This window comes from Notolepis coatsorum (genome assembly GCF_963971535.1).
Source record: "Notolepis coatsorum genome assembly, contig: SCAFFOLD_1029, whole genome shotgun sequence".
NCBI lineage: Eukaryota > Metazoa > Chordata > Actinopteri > Aulopiformes > Paralepididae > Notolepis > Notolepis coatsorum.
The window spans coordinates 34,950-50,538 of NW_028171428.1; the positions used below are offsets into that span (position 1 = coordinate 34,950).

Genomic DNA, 15,589 nt, shown 5'->3' on the forward strand with positions numbered 1-15,589 from the left:
CGCTGGATTGAGGCCATTCCATCTAAACACAAGAACGCGGACACAGTGATCAAGTTCCTGTGTCGCGAGGTCATTCCGAGATTTGGAATTCCCACGATATTACAAAGCGATAATGGCCGCGAGTTCATCGACAAGGTGGTTAAAGGGCTGATGCAGAAATTAGGTATAAGACAGCGCCTTTCCTGTGTCTATAGTCCCGGGTCGCAGGGAAAGGTGGAAAGGGCCAATCTGGTAATTAAAAACAAACTGTTGAAAATCTGTATGCAAACTAAGCTTAACTGGATTGATGCTTTGCCACTTGCTCTGATGGCTATTAGAAGCAGCGTAAACCGCCAAACACAGCTAACACCGCATGAAATGCTTACAGGCCGCAGCATGCCAGCACCGCCATTTAGACACCTGGCTAGGGGCCCGGCATTAGATATTTTTGAGCAAGATCTGAAAAAATATCTTCAGCAAGTGACTAAAATACATGAAGCTGTGTTTCGACAGGAGCAGAGAAAGGAGAAAAGGGGGGTGAAGGAGGCGGAGAAGGAAGCCGCCAAACCGAGGCTGATCCCTGGGGACCTGGTCTTCGTAAAGGTCCACAAGAGAAAGTGGTCATCACCCCGGAGAGAGGGCCCGTACGAGGTGATCCGATCAACTGGAACGGCAGTCCAAGTCAAAGGATCAGCGACCTGGTTCCACTTCAATCACTGCATAAAGGCCAGCGGCGATCTCTTGGGGGATACAATCGATCGCAGTTATGCAGAACCCGACATGGAGGGCCCGAGACGGCAACTGGAAGGTGCAGTGCCTGCTGATGCTCCCGCAGATGTTGGCAGCAGTGTGCGGACGGTCGGCCGGGGGCAACGACGTCATTGAGAACCGTCACGGTCGACCCGTCCTTGAGGATGACGGGTTTGAGTGGGTAGGAGTCCCACGGGGTCCCGCTCAGGCTCAAGTACCGGCAGGCTTTCATGACCAGGCTCAGAATCAGGCGCCCCCTCTGCCCTCCATTGAGGAAGGGGGGGAGAAGATAAGACTACAACCAAAAGGGGTGTTTCCCGGAGGACCGCAAGGGCATGTTTTTGATTTTGACCATTCCCCCGTTACAGGCGGGGATACTTACCACTATACTAACGAGGATCGGGTTGTGAAATGTGTGTCAATGTTGGTGTCAGCAATACGCCCTCAGCAGTATCACAATATGTGTGTAATCATCATCCATTGGAGTGCAGAGCGTAACAGAATGAGATTGAGTTTAGGGGTGGGACGGTGGACGGTGACGCTAAAAGAGGCAACGAAGTTCTGCTCGCTACCATCTGCCTCTAAATACTACTTAAGATCCGTTTCATGTTGGGCCGCTGAATGCACGGTGCGCATAGACCGTCCTGAGAGGCATATAGTGCGTGCATATGCCAACGCTACATTGACGGAGGTAGTAGACGTGGACGGGAGAGCTGACGTCTCCATTTGCGCAACTGCGGTGGGGGTAGATAGGAGGGTTGAGCCTGTCCCGAACCAAGCACAGGGGACAGGGGTGAGGGGAAAAAGGGAGGTCAAGGACACTGAGTCGGAAGAGGTGGGGGGACAGGATATGTTCCAGAGGACAGCCGGAACGTTGAGGGACTCAGTGGGCTCACTCTGGGCCAGGTTGAGGGGTTTGCTTCCTCCCGGGGAACAAGATGGGGGCGACTATGACTATGACGAGGAAGACCCGGAGGCTGACCCGATGTATAGGGCGGCTTTAGGGAATGAGTGGTTTAAGTGGGTCCAGTACACGAGCGCGCAGAATCAGATAGAGGATTGTTATGTCTGCTCCAAAGCACGTCCGGATAGGCTGCTGGTGAAGGGCACGAAGTTCAGTTGGGCTCAGTGTGACAGGGACGCAGAGGCATGGGAGGGGCCCCATAATAGTCGCCCTTGGTGCGAGGCAGAGTGTTTGGGGTTTCTCGGCTCTAGTCGTTTTAAGGCGGCAGGAAACGTCACGGATTTCAAGGATGTCACTATGCGGGAACGTTGTAGGAAATTGGATGTACGTGTGCAGGGGGTAGCGACGGGGTTGCCAATACCCAGAGGTGTCAAACTATGGCTGACCAAGGATTTCGAGTGCTTGCAAAAGGAGGGGACCCGGGACGTAGGGGAGGTGGCAGAGGGGCGGTGCACTACTATTTGGAGCATCACGACTAACTGCATGAAAGAAGGAAAGTGTGGACACGGGGTCGTGTTAAAGGGAGTGGATACCAACCCACGGCCTGTAGCTTGCCCTTTTCATGTCCAGGATATAGCACTGGCGGACCAATACTGGCTCTGCGGCGGTAGGAGGTTGAGGAATACACTTCCTTTAGATTGGTCAGGTAGATGTGCCCGGGTTCAGGCGATCATGCCAATGGTGGTCCTACCATTATCAGTGACGGAAGGACCTTCTGAGTCTCCTATCTCTCGAACGAAGCGTAGCTACAAGGCAGACCCAAGGGTGTATCTGGACAGCATAGGACAGCCAAGGGGCATTCCAGCCGAGTTCATGGCTAAGAATGAGATTGCGGCAGGGTTTGAGTCTATTCTGCCATGGATATCGGTCAATAAGAACACCGGGTGGATCAACTATTTGTTTTACAATCAGCAGCGGTATCTCAACTACACCGAGGAGGCGTTGGATGCAATGGGGGACCAGATGCACGCGACCAGTACGGTGGCGTGGCAGAATAGACAGGCTCTGAACTGGTTAATGGCGGAGAAGGGTGGAGTCTGTTCCATGTTTGGACAGTACTGCTGCACATTCATTCCGACGAATGTGGGGCCAGGGGGAAAGTTCTCCGAGGCCATGGCTAAGCTGAAGGATTTGAGGGAGGAGTTGAGGGGGAATTCTGGCCGGAATGAAGAATGGTGGGGGAGTGGGGTGTTGGAAAGATTGGGACAGTGGGGAAGCATAGTGATGCAGACGGGGATATCCATTGGGGTGGCAGGGTTGATATTGGTTCTCCTTTTCTGTTGTGGTATGCCTCTCTTGGGTAGGCTGGTAACTTCACACGTAACGAGCCGAATGCTGATGGTGGGGCAGAAAGAGATTGAGCCACAAATCGGGCCATGCCCTCAGCTTTATGCTGCCTTAGAGGGAGACGAGGGGATAGAGGATTAGGGGTATGGTGAGGTAGGGACATTTTCTTTTTGTTTTGTTCAGTTTTGTTTGTTTTATTCCTTTTACTTCAAAAAAAAAAAAAAAACATGTAAAGGTTTTTTGAAGACATTTTGCATTGGTTCTTTCCTTTAAGAGTGACGGGGGATGGTCTGAGTGATGGTTTATTTTTTATTATTTTTGTTTATTTTACTCATGGTCCTGGTCAAACCGGAATGGGAAGGGGCATCGGTATGGAATGGTACGGAGTGTCGGTTCTGAGCCTGAGGAAGCATTGAGAAGAAGTGTTCTGGGGATTGGTTCTGGGGACTGAAGGGACAAAGGGGGGGGCTCACGCAGTGGGCAAGATGGGCACCTCCCGTCGAAGATGGGGGGACACGTGGTGAGGTCGGGACCAGCGCCTCCCGTCTAGGCATGGGGACATGCTTCTACGGGGACTGGAGGTGTGGCGTGGTGGTTGCTGTATTGGCAAAATGTGACTTTTGGCAATACGGTGAAGAGACTATGGCGTGGGCATGGAAGGGGGGCTGAGCGATGGACACTAGGACTCAATGTTATGGAAGAGACAATGTCATTTTTTTTGGGGGAGGGATGTTCTATGTTTAGTTCTGACGGTCAACTTCTCCTTTCCCTGATGAGAGTCGCGGTTTCCGGCCGGAACTGTGGCTCATTTGGTAAGCGGTGGAGGTTGGGGGGATTTGTCTGTCAGGTTAGGATTATAAGTTGGGGTATTTTTTTTTTTTTTTTTTTTTTTTTTTTTATGTTTTATTATTACTCTTGTTTTGAGCGGTTTTGTGTTTATTGTGAGAACGGTAGTCAGCCTTTGTTGGTCCGTTAGGGGTCCAGTGAATGAAGTAAGCGTTCTTGTTTATTTAGACATTTAAAATGTATTAGGTTTCTTGTTTAGATTAGGCATTTAAACTTTTATTATATAAATATGGTGTCTCGTTTAGTTAGACGTTCACATTTTCTTGGTTATATGATTTGGGTGGGACTAGGGATAGCCCCAAATGGGGGAATGTTGGGGAAAATGTGTATATGAAGTGAACTAGTTTAATATAGGTCAACTAGCACTACTGAAAGACGGTCCGGCTGATGTTCTTAAAACAACTTTGAGATAGACAGATAGACATTTCAGTACATCACGTTGTGTGCTTTTAATCTTTTACATCATATCGTGTGCTTTTAATCTTGTACATCATATCTTGTCCTTTTAATCTTGTAACATCTTGTTCTCTCTTTCATACACACACATATACACACACACATCTCACTCAATCATACACACACTCATTGTAATCTTGACTCTCTCTTTCATACACACACATATACACACACACATCTCACTCAATCATACACACACTCATTGTAATCTTGACTCTCTCTTTCACACACACACATATACACACACACATCTCACTCAATCGCATCTCTCTTCGATGTTAAATCTATGTGTCATTTTAATGTACGTCATGTCATATCTGATATAATATGTCACGTCATCATATCTGTCATGGGGGGGCAGGGCTGAGAAGGGATTTATCTGACGAAGCACAGGGGTTGAGAAGTCAGAGTGTTTTTGTTCAAGCTGTGGTCCGTCTGCTCGATCCATAGCTCTGCTGTTAAAACTTTCTTTCATTAAACAAATTGCCTGTTGAAATTGGAACTATCGTCTCCTGCTGTGTTAACAACCATCAGCCACAACAATGTCTTAATTGGAGACCTCTGAAAAAGTCAGTACTAGGAAGGCTAAACTCCACTCTGAGTTGTTCGAAAGATTTAAGCTGGCCGGAGTGAATATGTTGGTGTACAAATTTCAGACCCTTTGTCCTCCATCCACTGAATCCTACATCCAGAGTTGATGGTGTAAAGTCCCCAATGAAACCAATTGAGGTCAGGCCCGATATTAAAGGCAACCTGAACTTGTTCTGGACCTCGCTCCATATTTTTATTGTAAATCTGGACCACACACCTATTGAGTCCTCCCTTATCTTATGTCCAGAGAATAATAAGGTAGTAAGTTGTTTCTGTGTAGATAAGTCTTTTTCCATTTTTTGGATAATAGCATCCCCCCACGTCTCTGTGTTTGTCTGGAATGAGTGGTCGTATGCCTTCAGTAACAAGGGGGCTAAAATGTCCACGAATGTCTTATATAAATTGTTAGAAAATCCATCCGGACCTGGACTTTTATTATTTTTGAGATTTCTAATTACTTCTCTAATTTCAAAATCTGTAATGGGGGCTTCCATTTCGTCTCTTGCCGATTCTGACAGATTTGGGAGATTAATGTTTTGCAAAAAGGTTTTTATCTCATTCACTTCATTACAGATACCGGTGTTCTTATAAAGCATTTTATAAAACTCTGCGAAGGCTGAGGATATTTCCTCTGGTTTTGCTAGGCAGTAGGCACGAGGTGTTCCCTTCTTTGGTTGACTTAATTTTGGCTACAGTAGACAGGGCTTGTTGTTTCCTTATGCAGTATGCCAACAGGCGGCTAGCTCTGTCCCCACTTTCATAAGATGTCTGCTTCATAAACCTTAAATCACGCTCTACATTTTCAGATGTTAGATTATTGAGTGCTTGACGCGCCTCTTTAAGTTCCTTCAGTACCTCCGGGAGCTGCTGCATTTTGTGCTGGTATTCCTGCCTTTTAATTTAATTTTTATAAACTAACTCTGTATGTATCATTTCTTTTCTTTTTAGCAGATGCGAAAGCTATTATGCGACCCCTCAAATAAGCTTTGGCACACTCCCACAGTGTCACAGGAGAAATTTCAGGTGTCATGTTGAATTCAAGGTATTGTTGCATTTCCTCTTCAACAAATTGGACAAAATTCTTGTCATTTAGCAGCCCTGTGTTGAAGCGCCATCTCCTGGATGAGCGACAGTCTCCTATGTTCCAGACCAGAGCCACTGGCGCATGGTCAGATAATGTAATAGATAATATGTCACACTTGACCACCCTATGAGCTTCTGATTTGCTGGTGAAGAAATAGTTGATGCGTGAATAAGAATCATTTGGGTTGGAGTAGAATGTAAAGTCTCTTCCTCGGGTGTATGTGTCTCCACACATCTACCATTCCCGTTTCAAGGCAGTTATCTTTAAGCAATCTAGACATCGAGGAGAGAGGTGAGGTCGATGCTGGCCGTTTGTCCAATGAGTTTGATAAAATAGTTTATTCTTATTTTTAATAGTATTATATTCTTATTCTTATTTGAGTCCTATTGACTACCTAAATGTTTATTGTTGTTCAATGTGAGCGATATGTAGTGCCGAATTTCCCTCGGGATTATTAAAGGATTTCTATTCTATTCTATTCTAAATAAACAGACAATAAGTGGGGTATGAGCCATTTTCAGAATAAAGAGTTCGCCATCCAATAGCAGAAAAAAATAACTCTTGAGTTATTGAAACCGAATCACTAAAGTATTCTTCAAGGTATTTGTGTCTTAATGTGGTGTTTCGGAGAGATTTCTGGAAAAATCCTTTCAGTTCTCAAGTGGTCAAAACACACTGCAGCAATGTATTACACATAATTGAGCTCAGAAATAGCCATCATTTGCCTCAATCATAATGTCACAAGCCCTTACACACTCTAAACTTTCAAAATGTGAATACGTGAACACATCTAAACACAATGTTTATTACAGATTCATGACTAGAGAAAATGTCTGTTACAGGTTACATGTGCTGGAGCGTGGTCTGTTACAGTCTGTTACAGGTTATGTGGTCGGTTACAGTCTGTTACAGGTTACATGTGCTGGAGCGTGGTCTTCACTGCAGCTGCCCCCACCCTCTGGAACGCCCTTCCCAACCATCTCCATCATGCATACACTCTCTCATCATTTAAAAAAGCCCTCAAAACCCACATTTTTACCCTTGCTTTCAACCCATGAACTCCTTCCTCTCTCTCACCTTTTATATAATTTTTTTTACATTTTCTCTTCTAAAACTGTATTGTATTGTTTGTTTTGTAAAGTGTCTTTGAGCATTAGGAAAAGCGCTATATAAATCTGATGTATTATTATTATTATTAGCACTCACCTTTCCTGAGGAACCTTCCCTTGCTGGGGTCCTTGACGTCGGCAGGCAGGAACTCATAGTTAGCCTTGTCATCGTGCTTCATGTTTTTGAAGGTAACCCTCTCCACAATGCGGTCTATGGCCGCATCTGACAGGTTCTTCCCCACAAACTCACACAGTCGCACCACCACCGACCTCAGGTCCTGACCCCCAGGAGACACCAGTGGACACGGTTAGTGTGTGTGTGTGTGTGTGTGTGTGTGTGTGTGTGTGTGTGTGTGTGTGTGTGTGTGTGTGTGTGTGTGTGTGTGTGTGTGTGTGTGTGTGTGTGTGTGTGTGTGTGTGTGTGTGTGTGTGTGTGTGTGTGTGTGTGTGTGTGTGTGTGTGTGTGTGTGTGTGTGTGTGTGTGTGTGTGTGTGTGTGTGCGCGTGTGACCCTGCTGCTCACCTTGATCATCTCTTCATAGCTGAGGAAGAGGATGTTGTACATGTCCTTGTTTGTGTACCATCCTTTGACATGGTCAAACCAACAGCCTCCGACCACTAGAGACACAGATAGTACTTGTTAGACGAACAATGTGTACATCATGTTTATCGTTGTTGTTTGTATCATTGAATAGAATAAAGTATAAATAAATAAAGAGCCACGATGAAAAACTGAACCCTGGTATTCTTTGTTGTTCTTCATATATATATGATATATATGATTCCCCAAGGGGATCAATAAAGGAATATCTTATCTTATATAATAAAAGAAATAGGCATTTTACAGTGGATCACCAAATACTTTGCTTTTGTCTTCATGCCAAATGGTCCATGAAATAGCAGCAGTATTAACCCTTTCACTACCACCACGGTTAGCCGTCTGTAGTGCGGCAATGAAAGGGTTAACCTTCTGCAGTGTGGCTGTGAAAGGGTTAACCCTTTGCCAGGTGGCAGTGAAAGGGTTAACCTTCTGTATTGCCATAGTGAAAGGGTTAACCCTTTGTTGTGTGGCAGTGAAAGGGTTAACATTCTACATCGTCACAGTGAAAGGGTTAACCCTTTGTCGTGTGGCAGTGAAAGGGTTAACCTTCGGTATTGTCGCAGTGAAAGGGTTAACCCTTTGTCATGTGGCAGTGAAAGGGTTAACCTTCTGTATTGTCACAGTGAAAGGGTTAACGATAGGTTATGTATATAACCTGGTTATATGAGTACTGGCTGAGCGTCCCGCTCTTAAAGCCTATCGAGATACCTCTTATCTCCTGTACCTATTGTACTCCATCACGAAAACAACTTGTACACCCAATCCAATCCAATCCAATCCAACTTTATTTATAAAGCGCTTTAACAGCCACAGGGGCACAAAGTGCTGTACAGGGGGAGCATATTAAAAACTATTAGCAGCACTAAAAATAGAAAAAAAAAACAAGAGTACCAAAACAGAGATAAAAAACATTAGGTAAATATAGGCAGCAATACAAGTTTAAATAGATCAGAGTACTTAAAAAAAAAAAAAACCCACACCTGACCGGGTCCTGCCTCTATGGAGGCGTAGCCTATAAGACCATGACCATGGTCACCAACACACCCTTCCTCGCCAAAATCCCGTTCCAGTAAAAGATCCCTCAAAAGGGAACTCAGGGCCGCTTAAGAGCAGCCAGTACTCATATAACCAGGTTATATACATAACCTATCGTTATATATTCGTATCTGGCTTATCGCGTCCCGCTCTTAAAGCCTATCGAGATATGGGTTAGAGCGGACGCAAGGCCCGACAGATGTACCCCCTGAGGACCCGTAAGCCCACATCAAGGGGTTCGGGGAGCCCTGTCACCCCATCCTTCCTAATGAAGGGGGGGCGCAGTCAACTCCACCTGAGTGCGAGCAAGAGGGAACTAGAACCCCTTGAACACACAGCACAGGCGGAACCACGTGTGACCTAACACACTGTGGCCCATACCCACACACTCCTGCTACCCTACCAAAGGACGGGAAGCAGGAAAGGCCACAGACCCCAGAACCGCCTGGGAGACAGAACCCCCGGTCATGTCCATGAGGTAAAACCTTACAAAGGGGCCCGGGGAGGACCATGAAGCTGCAGCACAGATGTCCTCCACCGAGGCCCCACCCAGGAGAGCGGCAGAGGCAGCCACCCCACGAGTGGAGTGCGCCCTGATGCCCCCAGGGGGATCCTGCCCAGCCAATGTGTAGCAGAGGGCAATGCCCTCACACAACCAATGGGACAGGTGCTGTTTCGACAGTGCCTTACCGGCACGAGAACCACCGTAACAGACAAAAAGCTGATCGGTAACCCTGAGGTCCTGAGTACGGCTGAGGTAAATTCCCAAAGCACGGACCGGACATGACAGGTGAAGGCCCGCATCTAACTCACTAGTGTGAGGAGGAGGACGAAACGCCTGAACCACAATATCCCGGGAGCGGAAGGAACTCCGGATATTCTTAGGCATGAAAGCAGGATTAGGTCGCAGAGTGGCACCGCAATCGGACCGAAAAGACAGGCACTCTGGACGTACCGAGAGAGCACAGAGCTCACCCACGCGTTTAGCGGAAGTGACAGCCAGCAGGAACGCGGTCTTGAAAGACAGCCGTTCCAATGGCGCCTGCTCGAGCGGCTCAAACGGGGCCAAGGACAACCGACCGAGGACCAATTGAAGATCCCAAGTCGGAGCCAAGGAGCATTGCACCGGCTTAATGCGTCGAGCGCCAAGCAGGAAACGCTTCACAAGAGGGTGGCTGAACAAAACAGTCCCCTCAATTCCCTCATGATAGGAGGATATAGCCGCCGCATATACCCTCACCGTCGAAGCCAACAGTCTACCAAGAAGAGACTGGAGATAACTCAGGACAGCATCCAGGGGGCAGGAGACTGGGTCCCAGCCCCCCGCCTTACACCACTCTTGGAACGCACGCCATCTGCCCACGTAAAGCGCGACAGTGGAGGGAGCATGTGCACTCCAGATGGTATCAACCACCGAAGGGTCCATCCTCTCCAGACTCACCCTCCCACCAGCCACACCAACAGCCGTTAGCCCAACATCGGATACTGGAACACTGTGGAATAGTGACCCGTCTTGCTGTGAGAGGGCCGTCGCAGACCAAGGAATGACCCAAGGAGGAGCGACCAGAAGCTGGATCAAGACCGGGAACCACACTGACGTGCCCCGGTCCGGCGCGACCAGGATCACCGTCCTGCGCTTCCTCCGTATCCGCTCCAACAGCTGACTCAACAGCTGTACAGGAGGAAAGGCGTACAGAAGACCGGGCGGCCATGGAAATGTCGAGAAGGCATCCACCCCCATGGGGGGATGATCTGCTCGACTGAGCGAGAACCACAAGGGGCACTTGTGAGAGCGTCGGCACGCAAACAGATCTACCGAGGCCTCCCCGAACCGATCCCAGATCTGTCTGACTATGTCGGGGCGGAGTTCCCACTTGTCGTAATGAGGACCGCCCCGAGACATCATATCCGCCCCCATATTCTCTGTACCAGGAATGTGGAGCGCCCTCAGACTGCGCAGCCTGCGGGATGCCCATAGCCAAAGTTGGACCGCCGCCCGGAGCAGGCGGATGAAACGAGTCCCACCCTGCCTGTTGATATACGCCGCTGCCGCCATACTGTCTGTCCTGACCAAAACGTGTTCGCCTACCACCAGGTGGTCGAACCGTTTGAGGACCAGGAGGACCGCCTTCAACTCCAACACATTGATATGCGGGGTAGCTGGGCCAGCATGAACCCCCGTCCAGCTGCCCCCCACTGCGTGGGTCCGACATGTCCCTCCCCAACCCGTGAGAGAGGCGTCGGTGAAGACCGTGACGTGTGAGCGCCTGCTGCCTATGGGGACCCCAATGGTGAGGATACCCAGCCTCCTCCAGTGGGCGAGATCTCCCCATATCGACAAAGGAACCGTCAACCGTTTCCCTTTGTCCCTCACCGGATCTATTCTCATAGAGAGAAACCACCTCTGTATCCTCCTCATGAAGAGGAGGCCAAGAGGAACCACCGCGTGAGCAGATGCCATAATGCCGAGCAGACGCATCACTTGCAGCGCCGTGACCGTCCCTCCCAGACGGAAACCCCTGAGCGCGCGACGGATAGACACCTGGCACTGCTCCGAGAGGGTTGCAATCATGGGCCTTGACCTCAACGTCAAGCCCAAGTACTCCACCTGTTGACTGGGAAGAGGGGTACTCTTCTTCCAATTCACAGCAAAATCTAGGCTGGTGAGGAATTCCACCACCAGCCTGGTATGAGACCTGGCAACCTCCTCCGAACGACTGAGGAGTAGAATGTCATCGAGATAGAATAGAACTCGTAACCCCCGATGACGTAAAGGCTCCAGCGCAGTCGCCACGCACTTGGTGAATGTGCGGGGAGCCAGAGAATAACCGAACGGCATCCTCTGGTACTCGTACGCTACGCCCTGAAACAGGAACCGTAGGAACTTCCTGTGAGGAGGGTAAATGGGGATGTGAAAATACGCATCCTTCAGGTCTATGGAGGTGAACCAGTCTCCCCTTCTGACAGCAAGCAGAAGGAGTTTGACGGTCAACATTCTGAACAGTCTCGCTACAATCAACCGATTGAACGCGGACAGATCTAGTATAGGTCTGACCCCCCCTGTTTTCTTGGGTATCAGAAAATAACGGAAGTAGACGCCTGACATTGCGTCCTCTCTCGGAACCACAACGACGGCCTGCTTCGCCAACAGAGATTGGATCTCCTCGGCCAGGGCTGTCACTGCGTCTGACCCTGACAATAGGGTCGGCACCAAACCTGAGAACGGAGGGTGGGGTTGTGCGAAGTGCAACATAAGCCCCTGCCTCAACGTTCTCGCCATCCACCCCACAAGACGGCATTCTTGTCGCCATATGTGAAAATAATCCCACAGCGCACCCGCCATCAACTGACGCTGGGCCGCAAGGAACAGTAGATAGTTGGCCCGGTCCCTCCCGCTGTGCAACGCACCCAAGGGGGGACCCCAACAGAAAGGGCCGGTTTGATACGGGAGAAGCTGTTATCAAACTGGTTGACACACACCCCCCCCCTGAACACCCCTCTAGCGCATTCTGAGGAGTTGTTCCGCAGCTAGACACGCAAGGCATGAGGACCCCATGGGCTCCTACATGCCGAAGCCCTGCAGTGATATTGCTACCACCCATATTACGCTCGCCTCTCCTTTGCAGACCACTGCCGCTGTGACGGGAGTGGGAGGCATCAGCGCGATACCCCGCCTGGCGAAGGCGAGGCCGGGGTAACCCTTGCTGTGCATTCAACAGAAGAGGCCTCGAGTCCCCCTGCTGACCACTGTAGCTAGTGGCAGCTGTAACACCAGGCTCATCCAACACACAACGTGTGGTGCAGGAACCACGCGACGGAACATTCTCATGGACAGACCCAGGCTCAGCCATCAACTGGGTGTCAGCCCCTGTCCCCATGAGAAGTGAAGAATGGGGCCGCATACGCTTCAAGGAAGGTTCGCGGCCCACAGCCAAAGGAGAACGATCAGAGCCCCGCTTCCGTGGGTAACAGAGAGAGGATTGAACGGGGAGCGGGCTGCTCGCGGCAAAGTAACGACGGCTTGTTTTACCAAACTCGAATTCACCCAAAATGGCCGATCCCTCGGCCGCCAAGGCTGTCGGCCTTGTGGGACCCTGTTGACTCTCCACCCAGGGCACCACTGGCGGGGGAAACATGGCCGCCTGTCGAGGATCTCGCCACAGTCGTTGACGAGACCGTGCTCCCACCTCTGGCTGCACAGCGTGAGGCGGTGTAGGACCCAGATCAACAACCGCCTGCGCCTCCACAGAATGCCCAAAAAGACTATCTGTGGAAAAAGGAGTCGTGAGGAGAGAAAACCTATCCTCTTCCCCAAGAGGAGATTGCTCCAACCAAACATGCCTAACAACCAACGTTGATAGCATCCTAATCCTCCCCGCAGTTATAGCTTGCGACTGAGTCAAGATCTCCATAACACCACAAACATGAACCATGTTTACAATGTCGGCTGGACCCAAAGTCCTACTACCCGACGCCAATGTGGATAGGAAACTAGCCAGCTGAGCCATAACACTGGCCGCCGCTAAATACCATCCTGTAGCAGTATACAACTCATCCGTCCATACTGCCACCCTCCGAGCCGATTCGCTATCAAGCATCGGCCGGGTGGGACGTCGTTCATCCCCGCCGGGGCACAGGAACAAAGCTACCTGGCTATGTAGCCACGGTACACCCGGCCTGCACCCTGTTGTTAGCCCGTTTACCTGTAAAAAAGGTAAATAGGACTCAGCGAAACCCCCCACATCAACAACCGACTGACCTTCATCAATGAAGCTGGTAAGAGGAGGGAAAAGCGGTATCCCGCGGCGGGGATTATTAGAACAACGACCCATTTCAGCGTCAACGTTAGCATTAGCAGAAGTAGCAGTAGTAGCATTAGCGTTAGCAGCGTGCTCCAGGATTGCCAGGAAAACGTCCACTGCAGTGGAACGATCACCAAGCCACCCCGGCCCTGGCGCCGAAACATACTCCACAGCATTACCAATACCGACATTGATGCCTAATGACACAGGCCTTACCTTTGTACAAGCCGACTTGATAGCCAAACCTTGTACGCTGCCCCTCAGTCTGCCGCCGTCAGCCGAGGAAACATCAGCACAGGCCCAATGTGTCGCTGAAACATGCTCCGAAGATGCCAGGGGCAAGCAAACCTCCGGTAAGCTTTCAACATTACGCAATTTCTCTAATCTTTTCATACTACTAGTTACATAAGGTGCACTGCATCCAATATGATGGAACGAAAATAGAGGAAGGGTGTGTTGGTGACCATGGTCATGGTCTTATAGGCTACGCCTCCATAGAGGCGGGACCCGGTCAGGTGTGGCTGTACAAGTTGTTTTCGTGATGGAGTACAATAGGTACATGAGATAAGAGGTATCTCGATAGGCTTTAAGAGCGGGACGCGATAAGCCAGATACGAATATATAACCATTTGGTAGTGAAAGGGTTAACCTTCTGTATTGTCGCAGTGAAAGGGTTAACCATTTGGTAGTGAAATGGTTAACCTTCTGTATTGTCGCAGTGAAAGGGTTAACCATTTGGTAGTGAAAGGGTTAAGTAGTTTTTTCTGGGGACCCGCTGTGAGGAGCACGGACCTGGTGAGCCCGGTCGTCTCTGTTATGTACCATGAGCCTGATCACTCCTGTGTCACTGGGCATACAGGTGAGGGCTGCTAATTAGCTAATTGCTGCTGATTGGTTTCCTGCTGGCAGGTTAAAACTAGCCCTTCAGTCACACATGCAGGTCTGTCTGTGGCTAGAAGGAGAGTTGTCATGTTCTTCTATCCTTTGTTCTTTAGTTTGTATCTGTATTTCATGGTTAGAGTAGTCTTCTTGGGTTAAACACGGGTTTTGGTGTCGGTTTTGCACATAGGTTACTTGCGTGCCTTTGAGTCAGGGTCGTAACAGTCTCTCTTACAGTCATGCCTCCAGAGAATTCTGAATGCTTCAGCCAGGGATCATGCGCCGATACCGATACTGGTATTGCCTATCGGGCCAATACCAGTCTAAAATAAGGTATATTGCTATCCGAATATTTAACCCAATACTAAAATTGAAGAACCATACCAATATGGAACATGTCAGAAATCAAGGAATATGAATTTATGAATAAATTCATGTATTTATAATAATAATAATAATAACTTTATTTGTATAGCACTTTTCATACAGAGGTTGCAGTTATATACTTGTACTGGCAATCGCGTCCCGCTCTTCGCCATATTGAGATATACCTCATCTCCAGTACCTACTGTACTACATAACGAAAACAAAGCACCCTTGCACTTGACCAGGCCCCGCCCCAGTGACTTACCCATAAGACACCAGGCGTGGTCACACTCGCCCTTTCTCTTTTTTCGTTTTCCATCATGGCGGCTGCTTTGCACCCTGTGTAACTAGCGTTATGAAGTGTAAAGAGAAATTGCGCAATGTTGAGTATTCGCCGGAGATTTGCCAGCCCCTGGAATCTTCTCGGCATGTTCCAACGGCACGTCGGGTCTGTCCTGGTGTTTCCTCGTCTTTTGGCAGCAGATCGAGGGACGACATGCGATGTTTAGCTATCGAGCTAACTCGCACCCAGGTAGGCTCTGTGTCATCAGGCATTAACGCTGGTGTTAGTAATGCTGCTTGTTGTTCTGTTAGACAACCGAGTTGTGTATCGGCGCAAGGGGCAGGATGTCTGGGTAAACGTCCCTCTGAGTTGGACGTTTTCCAGGCTATCTTGGAGCGCGCTGCTAATACTAATGCTATAATGCTGGGTCACTGTTCTAATGTTCCCCGCTGTGGGATGTCACTGTTTTTCCCTCCTCTTAACCGGTTCATTGATGAAGGTCAGTCGGTAGCTAATGTGGGGGGTTTTGCTGAGACTTATTTACCCTTTTTACGGGTG

The 15,589-nt window shown here is 49.1% G+C and overlaps 1 protein-coding gene across 1 annotated transcript in view; it reads right to left on the reverse strand.

Moving 5' to 3' along the window:
• The window catches only part of LOC311248265 (amine sulfotransferase-like), a gene marked incomplete at both ends in the record, with an annotated part of 41,418 nt that extends 33,735 nt beyond the window's left edge, over positions 1-7,683 (reverse strand). The window contains 2 exons of the mRNA XM_084339178.1: positions 7,164-7,344; positions 7,589-7,683. Of these exons, the coding sequence (XP_084195304.1) occupies positions 7,164-7,344; positions 7,589-7,683 (276 nt within the window). The remainder of the gene's footprint in view (positions 1-7,163; positions 7,345-7,588) is intronic.
• Between the last annotated feature and the right edge of the window lie 7,906 nt (positions 7,684-15,589).